Source organism: Fulmarus glacialis, unplaced genomic scaffold (assembly GCF_000690835.1).
Source record: "Fulmarus glacialis isolate BGI_N327 unplaced genomic scaffold, ASM69083v1 scaffold15025, whole genome shotgun sequence".
In the NCBI taxonomy this organism is placed as follows: domain Eukaryota; kingdom Metazoa; phylum Chordata; class Aves; order Procellariiformes; family Procellariidae; genus Fulmarus; species Fulmarus glacialis.
Genome location: NW_009211406.1, coordinates 64,454 through 76,188, shown reverse-complemented (window position 1 = coordinate 76,188; position 11,735 = coordinate 64,454). Strand labels below are relative to the sequence as shown.

Genomic DNA, 11,735 nt, shown 5'->3' with positions numbered 1-11,735 from the left:
AAGAGCGGGTATGCTTGTTTAGGAAATTGTAACTTCATCTAGGCAACATGCTTTCAGTTAACATCAACCAGAGATAAGACCTCCTGTTGTCTCCTTCCCTTCTTCTCAAGCCCCTTCATCTGTTGCAAGACTGGTTTTGTTTTTAAACTCTTTAGACGAGGATTATTTAGCCTACTATTTTTAGAACTTCTAATTTAGTTATTTATTTTCACTTTGTTGCTAATCCCCACATAAGATTAAAAAAAATTGGTAAACCTGTGAATAATTAAACTCAGCACCTAGCCATGTGTCCTGGGGGGGGAGTGAGTGAGTGGCTGCGTGGTATTTGGCTGCCTGCCAGGTTAAACCACGACACCATGTAAATGAAGACCATGAGCTTTTTTTCTTTAAAAGTATTTTTAAGCTAGATATTCAATTTTATATTGCATGTTTGAGAAGATACCTAATCACATCCTTGACAATGGATGAAGCACCATGAAAGACTATTTACTTTCCAAGGTGTGATGATATGATTGTTTGCTGTTTATGTGTTAGGGAGGAAAGACACCACCTATTTTCTTACGCTTCAAAGTATCCAACTGTAATGAGCAACCTGATTTAAATGTACAACTTCTCTAAGTGAATTCAGCAGCCTAAATGCTTGTATTTTGGAATATGCCCAAGTGTCTTGCTGAATTCAGGATTAAAGCTGACTGTATGAAGTTGAACTTCTCTGTTGTACAGAAAGAAATTCCTGTGTTTACAGAATTAAACTGCTGTGTTAAGTGATATAAGATACATAGGAGACTGCTATGCAAAAATATCTGAAAGTGTGGCATGACTATGGAGTGGGAGGGAAAGATTGTAGAAATATAGAAAGTAAATAGTATTTTTTAAATTGCATTTGGAAAAAAAAATGGAAGTAATAATGCAACAATTTGAAAATAATTTGAAGGACATCATGAATCAAACCTGGACTCACAAGAACTGAAAAAATTTTTATACAGGTGCATTAAGTTAGTAAGGAAAATACAGGCATGCAAAAACTGTATTTTATTTACCATCAGATACACGTTGAAGGGAAGAGAGGAATATGACTCTTAAGGAGTCATTGTTCCATTTCAAAGGATTTTGTTGTTGCAGGACAGTATAGTGATCCTACAGAGTGATCCATGTATCGCATCAGTGAGTTTTTGCACAGAAGTTGGGAGGCTGACCCACGAGCACAGGTGGCAGGATGCAATGCACATTTCCATGTGTTCGTATTTTCATACAAAATAAACACAGCACTGTTTGTGAACTGTATGAAGTGAAAAGCTGAGCAGCAGGACACCTTTTCCTAATAAAAGACCCGATGAGTGCAGGTTTTGTTAACTTTTTACTTTTTGAAAGCTTGAGTCAACTATAGTTTAGCCTGCAGGTAAAGTTATTTGGTCTTTCTAGCTGGCAGTGAGAATGAGTTCACCGTGTTTATCAATCAGAACAATTCATTGTCAGCCAAGCCTCAACATCAATTTATTTTCATGCTACCCGTTTTAGTTTTGCAGGAGAAAGTACTTGTATGCATGGTTTTGTACCTTTACTTTTCTGGAATACTTAAGTGCCTAAATTAGATTAAATGCCCTTATAACTCCTCGGACCTGCAAAAAGAGAGGCTGAACTCACCAAACAAACAAAGAAAAAGCATTTCTTTCCTTCACACCGTGCTGGATCACTGATACAAGGTTGCTGAAAAGCAAAGCCATGTACAGTACATTACACTGTGTGGATGTATTGTAGCTATCGTTCAGCTGACACTCTCGTGACAATTAGATTTAGGTGCTAGAAAAATCTCACCGTTCAGTGAAAGAGGGACCTGAAACAGTGATATATATTCTTTGACAATTTTATTTTATTATTTAAGATATTAAACACTGTCAGGTATACATTTTTAAGACTTCAGAAACCTGAAACATTAATTGCAACTTCTATCCTAATGTAATATGACTCCAAAGTCTATGCTTTTAAATACTAGCTGCTCAAAATGAGTTATTTGGATAGCAAAATGATTAATGTTTTCAGTCACCATAAATGTCAACTGTAGGATTAAAGGATTTAAAAGGTCATGTTTTTAAACCTAAAGCTCGAGTACTTTAAACTTACCTGTCTGAAGCAATGGAAGGATAGATAGGTAAGACCTATCTATTTTTGACCTTCCACTGTGTATGCCTTATTGATGAGCTGATTTTGACTATTGAGTAGGCAAGTGACTCTCAATAGAACTGAATCAACCTGTTTTGCAGAGTATTTACAAGAAAGTATGAAGTGATCTCCCGATGAGCAAATTAATCACCATTCAGTGACACTGAATGCAAGCACTGTCTCTCAAAATCTAAAGCAGCTATGAGAATTAGTGTTTTATGTTCCTGACTGCAGTGCAAGATGTGTACTGATAGTCATCGTGACAGATACTTTTTTGTTATGCCAAAGCACAGCCCCCTGCAGTATTGGCCTGATTTGAGTAGGTAACTTCTGTAAGCAGCATGCAGTGCCAGTATGTTCTGGATAATTTTGTGGCCTTGAGCTAAGCATGTAACCTTCTGCCAGAGGTGGGTTTTTTTCCCCTCTGTAATACAGGAATAATAACACTTACCCATCTCACAGGCGTGTTGGGAGGATTAATTAGTTTATGTTTGCAAAATGCTTTGAAGATGAAAAGCCCTGTAAGTGCCAAGTAATATTATCATCTTTCATTGTTGTACTAGTTATTTCTTAAAGCAACAGTAAGAAGTTAATTGGTTTTCAGGTTCCAGGTGATAAGGATCTGTTGACTTTTAAAGTTATTCTATTAGCTACAGAGTGGTACTAAGAAAAACATTTCACTTTCATTTGATTAGGAGTATATTTAGTTCATGCTCAGTGATATGCACACTTGCTCTAAGGTATTCATCTAGTTGAAATTGGCCCCTTGTGGGTCATAGTCTGTAGATGAGCTACGAATCTGGAGACAAAGGGCAATTGTGATTCTCCAGGGAAAAATCAACCTTGGTTATTGGCAGTAGACTGCTTGATCAGGCATTTCTACACAGCCTTGGTCCACAGAGTAAAAACCTTGTCTTTGACTAGTCCAGTTGCAAAATAAGAGAATTAAGTTCTTGATCATAATGATTAAGGAATTATAAGGTGAGCAAGGGGCATTCACAAGGACTTTCAGCCTCATGGAAAGGAAGATACTAGAGGGTCTGTAATTGCTCTTATATCTTTCCGTAGCTCATATACTGAGATGTATGTGCTGCTCCTGTTCAAAATAAAAACTAAACTGAGGACTGGGGAGATAAATGGATCACATGCATGGCTATAAAGGATGACTTAGCATGTTAACATCTATGAAGAGAATAAAGCTAGAAAAGTGTGCAGTAAGAGATGGGGTGAGGGGAGGAATGAAAGAGGCTGAAAAGTCCTGTCTGTCCAGTCTGTTCATTCAGTGCTTAGGGCTGAGAGTTAGGGCTGTAGGCCAAGCTGTGAGTGATTGCTTATTCCATCACTGGCAAATAAATGTGGAAAGCGAAGCAGAGATGTAAAATAGGAATAATTCCTCAGAAAGTTCCTTGATACTTTCTGAAATTAGTTTGTAAAATGTCACAATTTACTGGCTTGAGAGCCAGTGCTTAGCATTACTGAGCTTATTAAAGCCCAAAGAGGAAATGACAGAGCCATAGGAACATGTTTGCCTCAAGTTTTGTGTTACCACCTTTTTGCTTTGCAGTGCCATAAATATGTCTGAGTCATAAATCCTTTCTTGTCTTCAGCATAAGGACATTTTGCTAGAAAATCTAAATTAAGACAATGCTACACTACATTTATTATGGGGGTTTAGGGAATGGAAACTCTTTGGGGGGGGGGTGGTGGTGACGGAAGCGTGAGAGAGAGGGAATAAAATAAGTCCTTGGGTCTGTATTTTCCGCTGTTTCTTGCACTTACCTACAGCGATGGTCTGAGCGCCTCATTCTGTCCATGCATTGCAGAGCTGATTGCCATGCATATCGGATACTTGTTTATAAAATCCTACAAATAGAGATGTATGGGGCTACTCTGAGTAGGTGTGTTGGGTTTTTTCTTTATACCAGTTCAGAGCCTGTTGAACTAAGCAAGTTTTCTACCACGCTGTGAGACATATCCCTCTGTGGGTCTATCCGCTCACTTGTGGTGGCAGACATGCCTTTCCCTTGTGAAAAGGCAGAAATAATGGTAGAGTTTTCTCTCCTCCACATCTTGCATGCTTCTCTTTATGCTGCCTCCTTCCTCCTCACTTTCTTTCCCCATTTCAAGCCATATGTCATGTCATTAGCATCCTACTGACCTTAATGTGGCAGTTCATACCTGTCAGCTCTGTGGTTGTAGGCTCTCTGCAGACTGGATATCCATCATCTTTACATTGCTTACCCTTGGGTCATATTTTCTTCACATCTATCAAATTTAGGCTTTATTTATATTTTGTAATAAATGGATGCTGAGATGTTGATGATTTGGTCCCAGGATCCAAAGATTAAGATAGAGGCCTAAAACTGTCATTCTGGTCATGATCAAGACTTTGTGTTCCTTGCCACTCATGGAGTTGAATTTCTTTTTAAAATCCACAGAATCCCTTTTTTTTTTCTTGCAGCCCATGATCTGGACAGCTGCGTAGGTTTCTCTTAATTTAGTTTGTATATTATGTAATCATAGTCATAAAACCATTTTTTTGTATAAAATCCCCAAATTTGGAACCGTAATGTTTAAATTATTAATTCATTTACTGGAACATGATTGCTGATGCTGTAGCTTGAAGTTTTAAATTGTGCAATTGTGAAATTATCTTCAGCTGACTTTAATCTTACTCTGCGGTAACTTCAGAAGGGCTTGATGAACAGACCTTTATCCTTATACTGGATTAAGAAGTGCTTCTTATCTTCTAGTCTGTGGATTAATACTGAGGATCCCCTGCCACCTTCAAACCTAATAGGGAATAAAATTACGAGTCTCCCATAGTGCATAGAAGAGTCTGCATGTTTGAACCGTAATTTGGAAAAACAGTGGCAGGAAGATACTGTGTTTCATTTGCATTGATTCTTTTTGCTCTGTTTCTTAAAAGAAAAATTTTCCCAGGCTAGCATTTCAGTCAGTGTCTCCTTGTGATTCTATAGTTTAATGCTGGTAAAAATACATGGCTGGTTTTAAATATTAGGTTTGAAATACTTTATTTCCCACAAAACATAAGTGTGGGGTTTTTTTTGTAGAATTTACTCAGGTTTTGAGTCTTACGTAAAGCCCTTTTACCAAGAGTGGCATAGTGAGTGCAGCTCAAAGAACTCACGGTATCTGGCACTAACTCTTTCAGAAGTCACTGAGACCATTATTTAGCTCCTCATATGCTTTTGAAAACCCATAAGAAATGGGAGAACTGTGTGGTTAATGTTTGCTCAGAATAACAAGCACTTGAAAATTATATGCATGGTTGCTAAGATTTAATATAATTTAATGCTGTTTGTTATTATGTAGTTTACTGGATATACTGGAGAAGCAACTGTCTTTCATAGGTATCTTACAGCTTTACTCTAAATCAGTTAATGACAAGAAAAGGAGGTTAAGATGGAAAAGTGAATAGAGCGGAAAGGTCAAGAAAGAGAGGTTAAGAGGTGACAAGGAAGAGGGTTGTGATGAGTGAAGAGAAAAACATAGGAATTAAAAACAGGAGGAAAATGTGATACAGTGGATTAGGATGGTTTAAATTTCACAGATAATTTTCACAAAACAAAAGAGAAAATCAGGCTGAAGTAATAACAACAAAATACTATGCCAAATCAGAAAGAAAAAATGTTAACATAGGCAAAGCTCATTGTCAGTCTTCACTGCGATTTCTTGCATCCTAGCAAACAGAACTCTGCAAGTACAACTTTGAAAACTCCTTTTTAGTAAATATATTGTGAAGTTTGTGTGACAGAATGGATGGTATTACATCTACGACTCATTCTCTCTTTTGTGTAATTGTATTCTACCCACCTAACATTCTGACTTCTGGAGACAGCATTTGTACACTTCTTATCAGAGTTTTATAGAGCGTCCAAGGCCTCTGTTTTGCTATCTTCTTTTTTGAAATCTTTGTCCTTTCATTTCCAGCAAATTTGTTATCCTACGGTACATTTACTTCCAATTCCATGTCCTTCCTCTCAAGACCTTTCCCTTTGTAAGTGTGCCGCACTGTATTTGCCCCAGTAAATGGAAAAAAAAAAACATTTTATTTACAAAGAAGTCACATACTTTTCCTTAAGAAACCAGCTAGAATTGACACTTGAAAGTAGTTGATATTTAAGATCCCATAGGATTGCATGGGATTCCTGCTAAACCAGTCCAGCTTGGCTTTGGTCATCTAGTATGTTCTCAGTGGTCCTGTAGTGACTAGCTAGTGCCCTGAGAACAGAAGGGACAGTTTTGCTGTATATTGTTAGATACAAAGAAACTCCTTTTTCCATCTTCGACTAGCACATAATTGAACTCTATTTTTCAGTAATTCAAATAACTTCCCCAATTTAGGCCAGGGAAACAAATGTGACACAAATGCAGCAGGTTTCCATTTAATTCCAGCTGTTATCTTCTGACTTTCTAAAATAATACATAATTTCTGCATACATCAAACTTGCTTATGTGCACTATTTGATTAAACTAAAAAAAAAAAAAAAATTACATTTCTAGACAATGTAACCTGTGTGATTCTGGCAGAGAAATATACACACACACACACATGCTCTCTCTCTCTCTCTCTTTTTTTTTTAAAAATAGTTTTATATGTGTATATATATATAAAAAAACATATATGTATTAAAATTATGTTGGTATACTTTTTTGTATGTATTTAGTCAATTGTATGTGGATCATTGCTTACACAGAAAGTGGCTGCAACGTAACAGGTAGATGTGTATGGTTAGTGTTGGTAAATGCTGTGTTTTTAACGGTGATTGCTGCACAAGCTCCTAAAGGTTGTCTTAGAGTTATTACATTGATTTTGGTTTTGTCTGCACAAATGGAGGGTGTTAGCATTCCTTACACTACCCATAAATTGATATTCCTAGCCAAGAGAAATGCAATATCTAATGTACAGTGGTAGTAAACAGCATTATTGCCAGTTTTTAAAACCTAACTTAATGATATATCATCCCAAATAGTCCAAAACCCCCAAAGGTGTCTCCAGAACACAACTGCTTGAAATGTTGTGTCTAATTTTTTTCTGTTTTACACTTTGTACTTTTTTAAAGGAAAGGGAAAAAAGCCACGAAGCATTATGCCTATCTGTTTATTCTGTATCTACATTTTCTTCTCAGGAATTAGTTCATTACAATCGCCAAGTTTTTTTTAAGTCTTTATGAACTGTTGAAGCACTTATTGTCAGTGGGAGAAATTGCAAATGGGTGTATAGTGTAAGAAACCGATTATTAAATCCCTCACATTGAAGTCATTCTGGAAAGGTTAATTAGAAACTCTAAGTTGAACACAAGAAGGAGAACATCCTTTCTTCATACTCTTTTTTCCACTGAGCTCCTACCACCTCCTTTTCAATTTTTATTTTTATTTTGTAGTATTGTTCACCATCAGGTAAAAGCCCCCAACTATTCTGCTGCCCACTAGGTCTGTGTCCCAGCCATGTTCAGCTTCCGCTGGATCCTGGAAGACTACCTGTTTTCATTGTTTAGGAATCTCAAGATGATGTAGAATTTTTGTATCACGTGTGTATGATTTCCTTTGGGATATAAATTCTTACACAAATACATATTTTTCCATGTCAACTTTTTGGTTTGGGTTTTGTTTTGGTTTTTTGTTTGGGTTGGTTTTTTTTTTTTCATTTGTGTAGGCAACTTACATGGAGGACAATCCTCTTAGTAAAGCTCTTAGGAAAGCTTTAATTCAGAAGATGATTTAGCCTGATGTTTCTAAAGCTGTTACAACATTTCTGGGCTATGCTGTAAAACTTCTCAGTGTAGTGAAAAGCTCTAATATGTTGAATATGATGAGAGAGCAATATAAAAACCTGCCCCCCTTTTCTGTTCTGGCCCTGTGACATGCCATTTTGGTTTTCTTTCTTACCATTCATAAGAGGGGAAAAAGGAAGAAAATATTTTACATGGAGGTAGGCTGATGTAAACTTAAAATAAAAATTAAAATCCATTAATAGATGATAGGTGGTATGTTGTGCCTGAGACAGAGTCTCCTAGAAAGTGATCACGGAGGATGTTGTTATATAACGCCTGAAGTAGTTTCTCTTAAAAATAATAGTTTGCTTAAGAGGAAAAAAAAACTGGGAGTGGGGGAATAGTCTCTTCAAATTGATGTGTCTGCACAGATGTCTCCCTGAGTGATTCTCTGAGTGCCAAGAGGCCCTTTTCGCAGTGGGGGGAGCACAGGGCTGTGTGGTGCAGGCTGGCCGAGGAGCTGCAGGTTGCGGTGCTCGCCTGCTGCCGCTGGTCTAATTGTGGCTCAAGAGGCAGTACCTGTGTCTGTCCGCGTCCTTCCTCACCTCCAGATCTCAGCACTGTGAGATTACGGGGACCGTAGGCATAACACCTAGTGGCGTTGAAGTCAACGGCAGTTTTGTTACTGACTCAAGTAACCTTGTCTTCGGTCAAAAATACCTCTTTCCTTTCCATTTTGCTTCCCAAAGAACCAGTAAGATGCTGCATGTGCAACTGTGTGTACACCTTAGCTGCTTCATGTGTGTGTAGGTACACCTGTATACATACACACGTGCACATGGGCTTCTCTTATATTTGGTTCTGACTTCAGGCAACAGTTTGAAAATTTAGATTCATATAATAATGTACCAAACACATAAAACCAGTGTTCTAGACTGTCACCCTTAGCATATATTTACCAAAATGCAAAATAATAAGCATTTTAGACACTTTACTACTTTCAGCTCCACTGGGCCTTTTGTTTGGCCTGTTTGCTTCTCTTACTAGTTTCAACTCTCACAAAACCTGAAAATTCACATGGCATGACAGCTTTAAAAAATGACAAGATATTATCAGTGTGCATGGTAATCCTCTGTTCTTATACCCTTCACACTGTTCAAACATAGTCACAGATATGCTTACTCCTTTTATATTTACCTCCCCAGTTGTATTTTCGTTCAAATATTTATTCACAGCTGCATAATAAATACAGTTTGATTTGTACCTAATTGTAATAACTGATTTTCATTATTTATGGAGGTCATTGTCAGAATTCATTTATGGTTCTGACTGCAAAGAAACTTACAGTGACAACTTCATATGACCGCAGCAATAAAATAACTAATTGGCTCACTTAAAACAAGTCAATGGCCAGGGCATTAACTCTTAACGTTTCAGGAATTATTTACACTTCTGTATTTACACTTCTGCAATTCTATTACTTTCTGATTGGTAGGATTTTGTTCTTGTTGTATTATAAACTTTAATTATCTCACTAACATATTTTTATGTTAAATGACTCATTTTGGAGAAATTAGGATGCCTGTCAGATTAAAAAATTGAATGTGTGTTCTAATTTGTTCCCAGAGCTATGAAATAACTGTGGGCTAGGGTGAAAAAGCATTATGGGTATAGGCATGCAAATGAGCTTGCCAAGTGTCTATATAGCGTAAAATGTCTTAAATCTGTGGACATAAAAGTAGGATGAAGACACAGTCATTAAAAAGGCAGTCATTTTTGAGTGTCGCATAATTTAGACACTTTAAGTTATTGAAGTGTCACGAGTTTATTGCACCTAATTTATTAATACAGTCATTTGGGATTCACTTATGTCTCTTGCTCTGCCCCAAAACAGAGGCTAAAAGTCTGTTTAAAATGCACAGACTCTGCTTCAGCAGTAAAAGCCTAAAATGTTTCTCAAAATACGAGACACAAAAAATAACTTTACTGTAGTCCTTGCAGGTAACGGCTGGCCGTTTTCCTGTTTGTTTATGTTTGTGTATTAAAGTAGGGCAGAGAGATCCAATAACGACCAAGTGAGTTTGGTTCCCATTTAGTTTTTCCATTGCCACATTAGATGACATCTGTATGGGGAAAATAGGCTGTTGCTTTGGCCTCTAACCACGACCAAAAAAAAAAAAAAAAAGGATAATCCTAACAAATACCTTGTTATTGCTTTCACACTTTGGAAAAAAAAAAATTGTCATTTATTTTTAATCCTTTCATGTGCTGAATTGGCTTTTCTTAGTTTGCAGGTTCTCTTATGTTTCTTTCCTACCCAGGAACACTTTTGATGTATTTAAGCAGTTGACAAAACAGTGTAAGGTGTAGTATGAATGAAAAGGGGCACCGCAGAGAGCTGGAGACAAAAGAATCCACTTGATTGTAATACATGTGGAGTTTTGACAAAACACGTTGTATGATACCTGAGACAATTATACACATGAAGAGTTTTTACTTTTAGGTTCTTCTAAAAAAAAAAAAAAATTCTCACCTTTTGTTATCTTTTTTTTCCCCTAATCAGGACAGAATTTTACCCTAAGGCAGTTAGGAGTTTGTGAACCAGCAACTCGTCGAGGACTGGCATTTTGTGCGGAAATGGGGCTCCCCCACAGAGGTTACTCTATCAGTGCAGGGTCAGATGCTGATACTGAAAATGAAGGAGTGATGTCTCCAGAGCATGCCATGAGACTTTGGGGCAGGGGGGTCAAATCAGGGCGCAGTTCCTGTCTGTCAAGCCGTTCCAACTCAGCCCTCACTCTGACTGATACCGAACATGAAAACAAGTCCGACAGTGAAAATGGTAAGTTCTTACGCATATGCCCATATATAAATCAATGTTTTATTTGCTGTTTTGGTTGACATTCGATAATCTTAAATCATTAAAGGAATGGCCTTGAATTATTTACCTTTTTTTTTTTTTCCCCTCCTCCCAGAAAAGTCAATATGCAGTATCAGTCCTAACTAATGCAAGCTTTGGGTGTGGTGTTTTAGCTGTAATTTTGAAAGAGTTTAATCACAAAAAAGATTAGCTCTGTTTTATCTCAGGCCATGTCACCTGTTGCCCTTTGAGGGACAGCTAAGTAAGTGGTGATAAAATTGATCCCCAAGGCCTGCTTGCAATCAAAGGTTTCATTGTAAACTGTTCTTCAAGACATCTTGGAGAAGTTGCAGAATATTAGAATGGATGAATGAACACAAAGAATAGCTTATTAACAGGGCTCATGTGATTGGAAAACAAATTTGATTGTGTTTTAAACTTCCTAGTTGATGAGAGCAATTGGAATTGTGGCGAAGAGGGACATGTGGCCTTTGATGTGCCTGGGGGACTGGATTACTGTGCAATTAAAATCTGCAAAAAAAATCTAAACAGCAGCTTTGTAGGATGTGGGCTATGACCGTTGTATATTAAGGCTTAGTGTTTAAATGAAAAGAGGTTAATACAATTGACTGATTCATTTTTAAAGCTTTTCAAAAATTTTTTACCTCCACTTGAGGTTATGAACAGAACCTAATGTGGTGTTAAATGCTAAATGCACAAATCTTAGAAAACATTTTATCTTTAACTTCTTTTTATTTGCAGAAGATTTTCAGCTTTACTAGAATTAAAATGATTGTTCTATTAACTTCATGACTTTCTATATGACAAATTCAAAAGAGGAATGAAGAAAAACGAGTAAAGAAGAAAATTAGAGTGATGGCTATTGCCTGCATGTCTACATGTAATTTTATTAAACTTGTCTGCTCAGCTGTACAAAAGTCAGAGCAATTTTATTTCTATCCTCTGGCAATAGCTGT

The 11,735-nt window shown here is 37.0% G+C and overlaps 1 protein-coding gene across 1 annotated transcript in view; it reads left to right on the top strand.

The window, feature by feature from the left end:
• LOC104076618 (teneurin-3-like) overlaps positions 1–10,740 on the top strand; it is a gene marked incomplete at its 3' end in the record, with an annotated part of 13,781 nt that extends 3,041 nt beyond the window's left edge. The window contains exon 2 of the mRNA XM_009577538.1: positions 10,462–10,740. Coding sequence (XP_009575833.1) covers positions 10,462–10,740 — 279 coding nt within the window. The remainder of the gene's footprint in view (positions 1–10,461) is intronic.
• Positions 10,741–11,735: the final 995 nt, after the last annotated feature.